At 35.5% G+C, this 15,331-nt stretch overlaps 1 protein-coding gene across 1 annotated transcript in view; it reads left to right on the top strand.

The window, feature by feature from the left end:
• LOC112683990 (hormone receptor 4) overlaps positions 1 to 15,331 on the top strand; it is a 76,201-nt gene that overhangs the window by 50,415 nt on the left and 10,455 nt on the right. Inside the window, exons 3-6 of the mRNA XM_025555273.1 lie at positions 2,903 to 3,002; positions 11,555 to 11,659; positions 13,753 to 13,867; positions 14,540 to 15,331. Of these exons, the coding sequence (XP_025411058.1) occupies positions 2,978 to 3,002; positions 11,555 to 11,659; positions 13,753 to 13,867; positions 14,540 to 15,331 (1,037 nt within the window). The 5' untranslated portion in view covers positions 2,903 to 2,977. The remainder of the gene's footprint in view (positions 1 to 2,902; positions 3,003 to 11,554; positions 11,660 to 13,752; positions 13,868 to 14,539) is intronic.

The following is a 15,331-nucleotide window of genomic DNA, read 5'->3' as shown; positions in this document are numbered from 1 at the left end:
ACGTTCAAAGTTTGCCGTAAGTAATGTATATATATTGTTCACCACGTTTTACCGTTATCGAAACTATAATCGAGTACAATAATCACGTGGCGCATACGAGCAATACGAAACGGTATCACTATGACAATAACATATTTCTGTTAGCGCACAACTTTCGGAAATCGCAGTTCAGTAAATCACGCAATATCTCCTTCGACCTACACGGCTTTATTGTTCGAAAAGTACATAGATGATAACGAATTATAAACAGCTTACTGTGGTTTTTTTTTTTTTTCGTGATGGCCCGGATAATATCGTTATAAACGAAGTGCTACCGGGGTCATTGTATTATGGATTCAGCGTGATGCAAATCGTAGTTATACGAGGTGTTATACGGGCGTCACTGCGACGAATGTGCAGTTTGTGATTTCGATAAACAATACGAGAAAAATATCATCGACGTTCTAACGGAGGTTGTTGACCAAAGTATATTTCTCCCGCGCATCTGGCCTCGTCCCGCTCGTAATATCATTACGATTTTATCGTCGATAAGCGTATAATTCAATCACTCGTATACGTACGCACGGGTCAGTGGCGCCAAAGATTTGTTTATCCCGAGAATTTCTCGGATACTTAATCCCACAACACATTATTAATTAAGTAATATTGCACTGGGAAGTTTTAAATATGCACTAATCCTCGTTCGGTCCCATAAAATATTCGTTACGTGGCTTGTAAATATTTTGTAAAATATCATCACAAGTGATGTATAGGAGAGTTATCCAAACAAAATCAAAATAATGCATCGCTCGTTTTTGAATGATCATTGCATGCACACATGTCTATGAGCAACATTATTATTATTTATATTTAAACGATATCTATTTAGTTTTTTTTTTTCTGTTCACATAATGCGTATTTTGTTCAATATAAGGACACTCGTAAAAACATATGATTTGTGCTGGATTCGTTCTTAAAAAAAACAATATTTGCAAACATAAAATATTCATGATATTTTTTAAAACGCAGACATTTCAGTAACTTTATATCCCAGAGTAATTTGCTATTGATTGATTGGGATTTTCAGTCAAATTATTGTATCTAATGGATTAGAACTGATACCAAACGACCTCCTTATAGAAATACTAAAACCTTGGATAAGGTTGATCGTGGTTGCATTTCCTTATTGTAGATTCATCAACTACAATTGTACAACGGTCGACAGAATTGTAGACTTGAAAAGCTAATTATATATTATTATCATTGTATTTATCAAAACTTTCTCGGATGTTTACATAACAATTTAATGGCATCCGTTGTTATATATACATAGATTTATCTTTAAAACTTCTTATTCAATTCGTTCTAATTTAAATTTGCTTATTTTATAAAGGATAATGACAATTTATTAAGACCTTTCGTTTGACATTCATAACTCTATCAATTTATAATAACTCCATAGTACATTTTGTAATTATTGATTATCCTCGTATTGAATCTTACGCAAACAAATTTATGCGGTAGGTAGGTACCATTCGATAAAAAATTTAATCAAACTTATATACACGACAAGGAACCTATTTAAATATAATTTTGAAGTACACTAAAAGATCCTATTTTTCAATATATGCATGTGTTGCAATAGAGATTGTCATGTAACCTTGACGTTCATCAGCACGCAATAGTTTTCTTCCAAAAAAAAAATATATATATATATGTATAAACTGTTAACTTACAAATTTCTGTAACTGTAACTTATACATTTCATAAACGATATTAACAATATATCAATATTTTTTTATTTAAAAAATATAAAATTTGCAATCTGCAATACAAATTAAGATACAGTAAGCAAATCAGCTGAGAATAATAAGTTATTCAGATATTGGTGAAAAGCTGGTAGAATATTCAGTAATATAAGATCCCTTAAAATATATATACAACAATTAATTTTATAATTAAAGATAAATATAATTCGCTTATTCTAAAATAAAAACCGGTTCGAGCATAATAAATTGTATACATTACACAAATTCTATTAAATTTGGGGAGAATCCGCTCTCTTTATTGTATAACACACTCACTTTGCAAGTTAAAAGCTATGCTCTTCATTAATTTTTATTAACTACAATTTCTTAACATGTTAATTTAACTTTTGTTTATTTTATAATTCTGTACAACATTTAAAAACTATTCTATTATACATGTGTACTACACCTATCACAATCGTTAGGATGGAGTAAATATTTTACCTACACTCTCTTCACTGGTGAGTACAAAAACTTAATTCGACAATAACACATTTTAACGTATGACTCCTTTAAAATATAAATAATATATGATATTATTATTATTATTATTAATGTGTAATAATGCATTTGCTATTATAATCACATTATTTACATTAATTAAACAGTTTTTTAACAGAAGTAATTCTGTTCAATATTTTCCCTTATCGATTACAATATAGCGTTACATTTTTTTCCCATATGTGAATGGTTATCATGTACTGCACAAAGATTTTTTTTAAATTTCTCAAAGTGTTTGTCTGTTACTGAGTTCATTGATCTTTACATTGCTACAACCTGCATAATCAAAACGCCTTCCTTAACATTAACGTAGATGGACTGGCTCAATGCCGCTTAGTTTGTCACTTTCACTTTTGCGCGCAGGCCTTGGGCTAAAACCAGTGTAGCCAGGTGTTAGCTAACCCAAACCATAGTTCGTAATGATTACTCTCTGAGAACCGATTTAGTTCAAAACTCAGATAGTTAAAGTTAAAAATTTGCAAAAATACATTTTTTTAAATGTATTTTTTTTTTAGAAGTATATTTTCAGTTTGATTATATTGTTAAAAAAGAATGGCGTGGAGGACAAACCATATTTTCAATTGAGCTAAAAAGCTTTTACGGTTGTGTTTTAGAAGTCGGATGGAATAAAAAATTTTGAAAAAAGCAGTGTTAGAAGTAAGACGAAGATCCGAGAAGATTAAGATAAAATGACACAGGCGTTGGACAAAACAAGTATACCTTTAATTTTCAGTGAACCTTAACTAAGATCATATTACCTGTTATTTTCAGGTTCATGTTGTGTATACTAATGTAAAAACCGTCATTGAAATTGGTTGTGATTTAATACTATATCATGTGGATTTTATATTGTTATTTTATAAGTTATGTATATACCTACCTACTCGACATAATGTATGGGTGTTTTTCGGCTGAATGGGACTGTTTTTACTTTTACGAGCATTCAACAAATTACCAAATATATTAACAACAACATAACGTGACCGTATTCTAAAAAAGTACTTCATCGAGGTTTTTGACCCTCTACGACCTTCTGAGTGTCCACCTTCGTGCAACTAGTCCAGGGACATCGAGTATAACGAATTATGGAAATATTAGATAAATATCTCCTGTGCAATTGCTAATCTGCTGAAATATTTACACTGCTGGAATCTTTTTGTTTTTTTTTTTAAATAAATTTTAATTTTTATTGAACGTGTATATTTAAAAGCACTAGGTAAAAAGCATAAGATTAATTGTATTCACAACATGTTAACAGACAACTCGTGATTTGGAAAGTTTTGATTCGTATGTTATATGATATTTATAACGGACCGAGTGGGTTATTCTGGCATAAAGAATATGAAATAAAATTACGGAAAATATTGTACGATGATTAAAAACAATTTTGATTTATTTGTAAATGCAATGTGTTGTGCCGTTGCGAGGTATTTATAGCACAAGTTTGATTAATAACATGGTACGAGTAAATACACAATTTTGGTATAAAGTAGAAAAAAATAAAAATAAAAATAATCAAAGTATTTTTATAACACAAGAGCCTAAATAGCAACGTCGGCTGCAAACGTAGAAGCGATTAGGAGGGGAGGGGGAAAGTAACGAAGTGCGTAAAGTTCATTGTATTCGAACGCGATGTCGTTTATTTGATGTGCAAGCGTGATAGGACTATGCTTCAATATAACCTTGGCCCGGTTGATACGACCCGACGATTGGAAGCGCCGTTGTCTTATTGCAATGTCGTAATCGTGCTTTAATATAATTAAAACAACAATTTCATTTTATCTGTTACCAAAGCCTTTTCGTCCATTTCTCGCCGCTTGCGTATACTTCCCATTGATAAGCGATCCCCCTAGTTTTTTTTTGTTATCTGTACGTCCTAGATTCGAACCAGATTGTCTATAGGTACGTGAAACACGGATCGGTAACGCACGTATGCAGACACACGTATGCGCACAACTCGTATATCATATATTTTCGGAGAAATATTTACATTTACATAGTATACCGATTAATCGTGTACCAACGCATTGCACTTATTTTTGTCTCTAATGGATCCGGTGACCCATCAGTTTATACATCCATGTATTATTTTGGTCAATGCTAAACGATACAATATCGTTATCTGTATAGTTAGGTGTAGATGGATATTATTATTATTTTTTTTTTTAATCTCTAAGAAGGATGTCGACGTCATAACCTTTAAACGATTGGGAAAAACGTATACCTATAGATCGGTGCTGGAATTAATTATTGGGCCGGTATGGTTCAAGGCAGATTGAAGCTTCAAGGACCTATTTATTGTGACAACCTACAGTAGAACTATTGTTCGATTTTATTTTTTTACAACGTGTATGTCAAATAAACAAAACACGAATGAAATAATGCATGATGTAGTTTTTATAACGGTTTTTAGTAGTACTTATAGAAATTAAAAGTCTATATTAGGTGTTTTAGATTAAATACGTAATCTTGTCAACTATGGTCGCTAATGTTTAAGTACACACTTTAATATTTTTAAATCATGACCAAACGTCCAAATTATATATGCATGTAATATATAAAAAAAAGAAAATAATTCATTCAAATTTAAATAATATTCAATTTCGGTAGAAAAAAGTTAAATTAGTGTGTTAAAAATGACAATTATTATTTTTTAATATCTAATACATTTATAAATGTTTTAAATTAACTTAATATTTTAAAAAAAATGTACGGTTAATTCTTATACATTCATTCAGTGGAATTTTAATTATTTTCACGCATGTAATAATAATTATATAATATTATCTATGGTAATTTTTAAAACTCAAATTTAAAACCTAATTATTTAAATACAACAATTTCATTAAAGTTATATAAATTATTGTATACAATTTAAAGTAATAATATGCTGTATAGTAAATAAGTAAATAAATAATAAATAATAATAAATCATATACATTATTATTATTTTATATTTAAGGAAGTTTTAGTTCCTGGTTAGTTTATTTAATAACTATGAACTATAATTGAATTATAAGTTACTTAATATTATTAAATCCTCTTAGGAATAATAATTATTTTCAATAATTGAAAATAATTAATAACATACTGAAACTTGAAAGTAGTTACATTTGAACATTTTTATTTAATAAACAAAACGTCAATAATACATTTTATTACAATATATTGCCTATACACATGTAACACATATAAGTAATGATAAATATTAATTTAGTCAACTAAAAATGATGTCATTTTTTCAAATTATAACGACGTTGAAAGCAAGACCAAATGTATTTTATTTATGTTTGATGTGTTTTATTTTGTCCAACGATAACTGATACAGTTTAAAATGTACACATAGTACTCGTATATTTTATCTTCTGTGTGGAAAACTCATTATTAATTAAGTAGTTTTTTTAATAAATGTTTTCAAGTACAATTTTACTATAAAAATTATGTGAAATGTATAAAATATATTATATTGCACAAACTAATAATATCATTGTACAGTCATTATTTTTAAATAGGTAATATTAAATGTGTTCCAAAAAAACAAAATTTTTGATTATAATAGAAAATATTTGGTGTGAGTAAAAAATATAATTTAAACCATACGTTTTAACTGTGCTTATAACACTGTTTAAGTACATACATTTAGGTTGTTAACGCTCTTGTTATTCGTATAGTTATCATTTTCTGCTTTAAAAGTCAAAACATTATTGCTAGCTGGGTGCCATCATACATAATAACGTAAAATCGCTTATCACCTTTTATTGTGTGAACATATCAACAAAGTACTCTGGATAATGATAATGATATTTTTTATTATTTAAAAGTAATAAAAAATCCAACAATAATTTCAATCTTGTCGAACGGAGCTGTTTTTATAATTACCTCGACGTATTTCTATAATAACAACAACACGTGTAAAATATAATATTAAGCCGTATAGGTACGTTTTTATACATACACCGGCAATGAAAATATTACGAAATGTGGTATTAACTTTTAACAGAAATTTTTTTTAGACGAATTAAAACCTATGTACATTTTTGCTAACACCGCTATGAATTGTTAACGATGAACGTTTTGATATACATCTTGTGTGTAATTATTATGCGTATAGTAAATAATATAAATATTAGTATATATAATGGGAATCTTTCACAAATACAAATCGTTTTGACGGATGACGGCCAAATTAATTATGATCATTGATTATTACATTACTAAATGGATCTCTAAATGAGAGTGGGGACGAAAATATCGCATAAAACGACCTTTGCACTAACCGAGATCTCGGTCGCCGGGTCGTTGGCCGGCCGACAACGGGTGCGAGGTTTTTGCCGCCCGTTTTGCCTTGAACTCGTTTCCAATGATATAGGCAGCCGGTTATTTTATTTTCCTCTTATCGCTCAAACCGGACTAAAACGTTAAACGTAGAACGCGAAAATAATAACGCAAAGATAAAACGTTGCTTAACTTTTTTCCTATATTTTTATCTATAAATACTTGGACGCCGAAAAAAACATAAATTTAATCTCTACAGCAGTCACCGGAACAACAACACCTGACGGTTAGGTTCGTTGAAATCCGGAGTGAAATAAATTTTTTTCTCTCGTGCACATTACACCTTCTACACGCATACCTACCTACTTTGTTCACGTCCGACATGACGACAATGTGTTTATACGATTACGTGGATTATAGTGGTGCAAAACATCAAACGGCTTACACATTGGGTAATGCTACGTGTGCAAATTCGCACACGCTAAACTTGGGTCACTTATTGTTTAAAAAAAAAAAAAAACAATGACTGCTCGATGATTATTTTTGTGCGCAACGTATATCACTAAATATAAATAACGATCGATGTTGATGTTCCACAAAATATGTGTCAGAAAAGCATTTTTTTTTTTCATTTTTAATATTCCATTACAGACCTTGGTAGGTAATTGTTGATTTTCAGTCAAACTGCAATTGTTGAACATATTTATATTCAATCGCGAATATGAATCAGATCCGCAATAATAACACGCCTCCACCCGGAAAAAAAAATTAAAACCAACGTCTTGTCACGTGTAGGGTAGATGTACACAACCGACGCGCAGGTGTAAGCCGGATGCCGGAATATTACATCCGGGCCGCGGCGAGCATATTATTGTTATGTACAACATTGTCATCGGGAACGCGCGTGCGCGTGCGCGCGCATCAACCGTACGTCGGAAGAGTGTACATTGCGGACGGGGAATATGTTAAAATCGAATGTATGTCACAGTTGTTGGCCGAAAACGTCTCCCATGTCTGTTGACGTAGAATTATCTTCCAAGGAGTGTTCTATTTTCGTACGATTGGCTTTTGGCTTGTGTCGCGTTTTTACATTTGATACCGCTGCTGACATTATTTGTAATAGGCGCGGAATAAAATATGTAACGTGTACATGTGCACACAACACGTAACGATTCGTGAACATGAACTTGATTGGTCATAAGGAAAAAAATAAAATGTGTAATATGCGCGTACAACCGAACGAATAAACGAAAATAAAAAGACACTCTGCTCTGGTTGCGAAAGAACAAAACGTCGTCATGTACAGTAATAATAATGGTTTAATGCCGAAACAGTTAGAACATTTTGATAGTAATAATAATTAGCGCTGTACTAATTGGCATGTTTTTTTTTTCGGGTGATTTATAATATACTGCGTACACGAAATGAACGCAAGTTTTCGGGGCAAAAGAAAATGTGCAGAAACCGACACACCAAACGACTTCATTCCTTAGCGTAGGGAATCATGATTTATTATTTTATATTCTATTGCGTATCTTCCTGTGCTGCCTATAAAATACGTGTTTGGTATATTTTTTAATCTGTACTGGATATAGCATTATATTTTGTTTATAGGTAATCGTATCGCGTTCAGTTGTATTATCATCGCGTCGGAAATAACAACGGTATTAACACGCTGATGAATCCGATGGTGATATGACGTCATATTACAGATATAAAACGAACGTTTGGAAAACAAATTCGACCTATATAATATTATAATACCGATTATTGTTTTTTTTTTTTTTTTTATTATTACTATTATTTTTACTGAGCTCGGCTAATGATCCGACAACGTTTGCTAACATAATTACACTTACTATTACTCGTATACGTATAAACGATAATTTAACCATATAACTATCATCCGGATGGAATGAGTATGCGGATTGTGCATATCCATCACCTAAGATTTTCTTTTCATATACGTTGCACCGGCAAACAACTTTCGCACTGACCGAACTTATCTTTTGCTTATCTTTTGGTCGTTCCCGACGCAATATGTACATTTTAAAAGACACGCGGGATGTGAACGTATAAATCTTTGTCTCTTTGCTTCTGTTCACATTCTATCCGTCGAGTTTGAGGTATATCGCGCATATACGCCGTACCTAACACAATATTAAGGACGTAATTTAATAGAAGGACGTTCGGACAAAACAAAACCTCCAAGAATCGACACGGTCCGGCGCGTAAAGAATGCCTAGAAATAAAACATTGACTGTGTCGCGCCTATCATAACGATTGAACATATCGCGCGCTCGCGCGTACGTGTATTGCGATCGTTTATATATGATACGCGTTATTTTATAGTCCTTTCCTTTTTTTATTTTTCGTGACAGCCGCGGCGGTTGAAAAGAAATTTCCGAACACCGTGGAACAATATACCGAAATTATTCTGCAACCAAAACTAACGCCTCTTTGTTCCGAGGTGCTAATATCGCCGGCATACCTGTATAAAATAACGATGTCGCGGACAAAAACCGATATTCATCACTCATGTGCATAGCAGTTCAAAGTGTGACGTTCAAATAATTTATACAACTTTTCCATGTTTTTTTCGCCCGGCCAACGCGCGCGCCGCGGTTGTTCGCGTTGCCGTCACGCTGTGGCAGTAAACGATGTTCCTATAAATAGGTTAGGTTCCTCTTAGATACCTGCGAAAGATGTAACCAGTGAGTGAAATGCTTATTACATAAACGAAATAAAAAGAACGTATACGAACAAATTTCGTTTGGTCTGGCAATCCGGTTTGGCGATGATGATAATAATAATAATAATAATAATAGTAATAGTCGAAACCGTTCATTTGTTTCTCTCTGTCTATGTATAGTCGTTACGTCGAATCGACAAATAGAAGAATAAAAACAATCGAAAACCGGCCGCACGTTTGTTTTTTTTACTTATTTATCGAGTTGTGTAATCGGAGTAATATTCGGCGAACTCGTAATTTATACTCAATCTCGCTATCGCTTATTGGCCCGTGTATGTGTCTAGGGTAACGCTATGTAGGTACTAGATTTAGTATTCAATTGACTTCCACAGTTAGTGTACACTTTGGTTTCGTACCTAACGAGTTGAAAATCATGAAATTGATCATAGAAAAAAGTAATTTAACGCCTAAAATGTTAGTCAAAAATGAACTTTGAAATCGTACATTTCTTCTCTAAATATAGTGCTCAAAAACTCTTTTGTTACTCCGTAACCGTGTACACAACAGCTTTGGCGAAGAATCAGTCCGAACGACATGTTTTCTTTTGAAAACGTCCTACGCATAATATCGTGTTCTCAGACCACGACTCTGCCGTACGTACTCCGTAAGTCCGACGGGATGATGAGTACAGAGGGTGAAAGAAACGCGAGAGGCATGGTAATGACGACGGTGAAGATGATATGGTTGCCGTGGAGGTGCATATACACAGCGCGTATGTTTTGACGATGTTTAAATATACAGCGGCGTTATACCGTCGCCGCCGAACGGGTGGGCGAACTCGCACTGCGCTGACCTACTTACCGCGGCGCAGGTTACCGACCTCTTCCCTCTTCGTTTACACCGGCGGCGACCCCACTTATAACCTTCACGCGATACACACACACACTCGCCGTCATCATTCGCCGTCTGTGGCCTCATCTACCATTGGCCGTAAGTCCCACCAAAAAAATAAAATAAAAATAAATAAATAATAAAAAAAAAAACCGTTCGTTTTGCATTAAACAGACAGATTGCACAAGCCTTCGCGCCGCGTGTGTAAGCGTTCGTTTTATTTTCTTTCTCGGTTTTCTCCAACGCCGCGTAACAGCGGCTCATTCCCGAACTGATCGCCATCGATCATGTACCGGGCCGCCGCAGTAGCAATCGTCGTCTCCGTCGTCACCGTCGAACTACATCGTTTTTGATCCGTCGTTCTCGCGGTCAGTGCCGTCCGACGCGCAAAATGATAACCATTCCTCGATAGAACGAAAAACCCGTGGAAAAAAAAAATCAAAAATATACCAAACGAAAAAAATACCTAAACGTTAGTAACAACGCAACATTATCGTGCGATGCGTCGGCACGGTGTTGCTGCAGCGGCAACGCGCCATCCGCTCTCGCGGTAGTCACTCGTCGCACGAGCTTTTATCGCATCCAGGTTTTCCCGGTATTTTATTTTTTTCCGTTTCCGACAAGCGGACGAAAGACGAACGAACGGAAAACGTTCGCAAAAGGCGGTCGTTGGATCCGACGGGTGCGCGTATTAATTTTAAATCAGTTGTCGTTGTCTTCGCCACCGCCGCCGCCGCCTCGGTCGTACGGTGTTGGGCGTTACCCCGTGCGCGGAAAGACCGAGAGGGAGTGAGATGCCGTAGCGCGGGTGTTTCGCGCCGTGGGGCGTGCTCGTGCCCGCGCGACAAAAGATTGAAGAGAAAGTGACAGTATTTGCTCGGAGACTGAACGCGTATGTACGGCGTCGGTAGATGATAGCGTTTTCTCCCACACTCGTCGTCGTCGACGGGCAACGCGATGGTCGATTTTTTTTTTTTTTGCTCTTCGCGTTACGATTGTTACGTTACGGGACGAATTGTTTTTCACGCGAATTCGTTGTTACGTAAATTAATATATTGAACTATCATATCCGACGACTTGTTAAACATATTTACATTAAGTGAGGTAATTGTTGAATTGTGTGTACACGCATGTTTTACAATAATATCATATTAAATGTTTCGCTTTATTTTTTTATTTTTTTTCTCTGCGTTTCCGAGCGCGTTTTGTATATGGGAATGGAACGTCGTGCGGCTACGTCCAATATTTGTTGTAAACACACTTAATGTAGTCTAGTGATAACCATCGTACACGTGCCATTCGGTGGGACATTCCATGCATTACATATCATATTTTGCTACTGTATTGATTGTTTTCCTTTGGCGGCCGTACTTACATAATCGTAATGATATATTGTTTTGTTGAACAGGAATTATGACCCTAACAAGTACCCCGTGTGACCTGAGTACCATGAGTCTGTTTCAAGACCTGAAACTGAAGAGGCGCAAAATAGATTCAAGGTGCAGCAGTGACGGTAAGAGTTCAGAAATTTTACTTTTTCAAAGAGCTTAGTGCTCGAAAACGCAGTTTCTTTTATATATTGGTAGTCTTAAGCATGATTATTTTTTAAACTTTAAAATACAGTAAACAAAATTCTATACGTGTTTATCTTTAATACCAAGCAGATCAGACACGATAACATTTTTAATATTAAGCCCTTTCCAAGGATTGAAAAAATTTATGGGTGCGCTTGGAAAAAAAAAACTGTTTTAGTTACTCATAATAGTTAAGTAATCGATACACATTTTACGTTTTATTTAAGATACGTGTAATATTATATGAAATATTTTAAAAAATTTTTGGTTAAGCGTAATATTCAATATACTTTTCAACTTGTTTCACATAAGCTTGTTATTACTCATTCATATTTTGCATTTGCATACAACCCTTTTAAATAGAGTGTTGTATAGCTTCGCCCCTTAAACATAAACTTTAACATTTGCGTGTTATTTATTACCTATATAACGTATAAACAAGCATTTCGATGAATTTTATACGGTTTTATTAAAATATATTACTATTTTGTTATATATTAATTATATCTTCATAACCCAGTTAGTACGCACTGTTAAACTATTTACTTATTCATAAATTTAGATTAATTCCATTTAACTTACTGATGATTCGACGTTTTTATAGTTACAGTTGTGCCTTACAAGTTACGCGAATTTCTTAAATGTACTTAAAAGTATCAAAAAAAAAAAAAAACTATTTTTATAATTGTTTGCTATGATGACATTTAAATATTTGTTCAGTTTATTTTATTTTTATCGTACACATGATACACCAATAATTAAATTAAAAAAAAATAATATTCAAAACATAATAATGTAAGTATGCGATGTACTGCAGTGTTCGCTGTGAGACAAGTAACATTAGCGAACAAAATAAGTGAATAAAACGTATGTAATTTTTTTTGATTTTGTTTAAACCAAAAATATCGAAAAAATGCAAGTGTAAGAGCAGACATTGTTTTGCGTGTTTATCGAGAAAGTTTGAAATTCACTGTTCACAATTGTATCATGGCGTTATTAATGTAATACCAGTTGTCGTATTGCCCTCATTGAACCGTGACGACATATCTTCATTAATTGAAGTCGACCCCTGACAGGAACAAAATACTTAACCTAGTGACCGAAACAAATCGGCATCATCCCAGATTCGATGTTTGTGTTGTTTTGACAGTAAACGGTACACGTACATACTCCTCGTCCGTATAATTCTTTTCGAGTTCCTTTATTTATTTATTGGGGAGGAATATATAATAATACAGTAAATAGTAGCCTGCAATACCATCGCTGTGGTAATAAATATATCAGGACGTCAAAAGGACATTGGTTTTCATTGTATAAGGTCATGGGAACCACAACCCCAAGGGTTTGTCACGGTAGTTTTTTTGTACGTACGGTATTTTGACCCACGTGGTATTCATGATGAGAACTGACCTGACCTAATTCCATAATGTCATTTTTATTTATTTTGGTGTATTATATCGGTTCCTAGAGTAGTATTCTTTTTCTCCAGAAAATGTAGGTTGAGCTATTTGACCGGTATCGTCTCGGCAACAACAATAATAATACCTAATGCGTAATAATAATAATAATAATAATAATAATAATAATAAAAATAATAGTAATACAAATAATATGCGTCTTGTCCGAAACCCAGTATTCTACATTTTTTCTTTCATTTTCCGTGTGAGATTTCACCTTCATGTAATATGGTCACGAGAATATGACAAAGTGATTGTAGTATTATTCGGACGAAAGCGGTATATTAACGTTGACTGTTGCGAAGACGTATTTTCTTCTGCGTATAATATTAAATATGTATAAAAATCACGCATCGTTCGGTAGTTGTTCGTATCGTATATATTTTACCAGCCTAGTGAGTGCGTGACCTAATAAGGAGTAGTTGAAAATGTTCGTTTATCTTATCTGTCTTGCGGAATATATTATACTCAATACGAAACTATAGTACAATTATAGTAATATATAACTAAAACAATGTAATCGTAAAAAAACCGCCTTGAGTGTTTTAACATTTTGCGTTTATATAATTACACAGGCGAGAGCATAGCGGACACGAGTACTTCATCACCAGACGTTGCTGGCCCAGCGTCTCCATCTAGCCGATTGGACAGATCAGAACCGTCGCCCAGTCTAATCATATCAATGGATAGGTAGGAAATATTAAAGCATACAATAATAAAAATAATCGTAATTACTTAATTAATAAAAATAATGAACTGTGGTCGTGTTGGCGGAGATGAAACATGATTTACTTCAAAATTCATACTGAGTAAACACGTGTGTATTATTTTTTGTAAAAAAAAAAAGTCACCAAGGGACAGTCGTAAAAAAAACATAATTCGCGGGTATCACTAGTTTATTTTGCACAAGAAACCGATCCGAAAGTACTCGTATATTTGCGCGTACGGTGTACGTAACTTATCAATTTGTACAGAATGAATTCGAATAGTTTTTAAGTTGAACATTTAAAGATTTAAAAATTAAAAAATGACTAAAAAAAAAAAGTGATTTTACCCAACGGAATTTCAACCGTAACTTTAAGTACGGGTTTGCTCGTTTCGCGTGTTACGAAACACGAAAAGCTCAATTGCAATGTGTACGCAAAAATGTTTCGATGAAAGTTCGTCGAACTTCGACCGTGTATACCTCCGCTACCACGTGCTATAGGACGTCGCTCACGTGTACACCGATCACATCGCATCGGTAATACATTATTTACCAATGGGTTGTGGCGGTTAACACCGTTGACTGAACGCGAACCCTTTGATTAGTTGTATCGTACATCGTTAATAACATTTGCGATTTTGTCGCCCATCGCACAGGATGGCGTCGTCTCCCGAATGCGGCAGCGTGACCATGGACAGCGGGCAGGACCCGAATGACGTGGGTGAACGCGTGCAAGTCAAAGAGGAGATATTGGACGAGAAAAAAGACATGGTCGGGACGGGATACGAGTCCGGGACGGTGGTGGCCGACAACAAGACGGAACGGTCGTCACCGTCGGTCGCAGCCGCGGCTGCGGCGGCTGCAGCGGCCACGGCGGCGGCGCACCAGCAGCAGCAGCAGCAGAGGCGCGAGTCGGTGGTGATGACCAGCCCGATGAGTTGCGTGGTCAAGTCACCGCCGCCGCCGTCGCAGCCACCCTCGTCGCCGTTGACTTGGTCGTCAGCGGTAGCTCAAACGACTACGACGCCACCACCGCAACAGCACCAACACCAACACCTGCCGCTGCATCAGCAGCAGCAGCACCACCATCAGCAGCAGCATCAGCAGCAGCAGCAGCAGCATCAGCAGCAGCAGCAGCAGCAGCAACAGCATCAGCAGCAGCAACATCAGCAACAGCAGTTGTCGCGGTGCAACAACACGTCGCCTCCCGCGGCCAACGACTCGATGTCCGTCACGCAACAGTACCAGCAGCGCAGGCAGTCCGTCGTCACGTCCGTGTCGTCGGCGTTTTGGAACACCGGCACGCAGACGTCGACGCCCGCATCCGCGGCCGCAGCGGCCGCCGCCGCCGCGTCCGTGTTGTCCGTGTGCCGCATAAACGGTGTCCGGCCCGAACTGATCGGCGGCGCTGGATTCGCGTCTGCCGGCACCGCGGCCGCCAACACCGA

The sequence above is a fragment of the Sipha flava genome, unplaced genomic scaffold (genome assembly GCF_003268045.1).
Source record: "Sipha flava isolate LNK unplaced genomic scaffold, YSA_version1 104_pilon_pilon, whole genome shotgun sequence".
NCBI lineage: Eukaryota > Metazoa > Arthropoda > Insecta > Hemiptera > Aphididae > Sipha > Sipha flava.
This window is presented reverse-complemented; position numbering and strand designations above follow the sequence as displayed.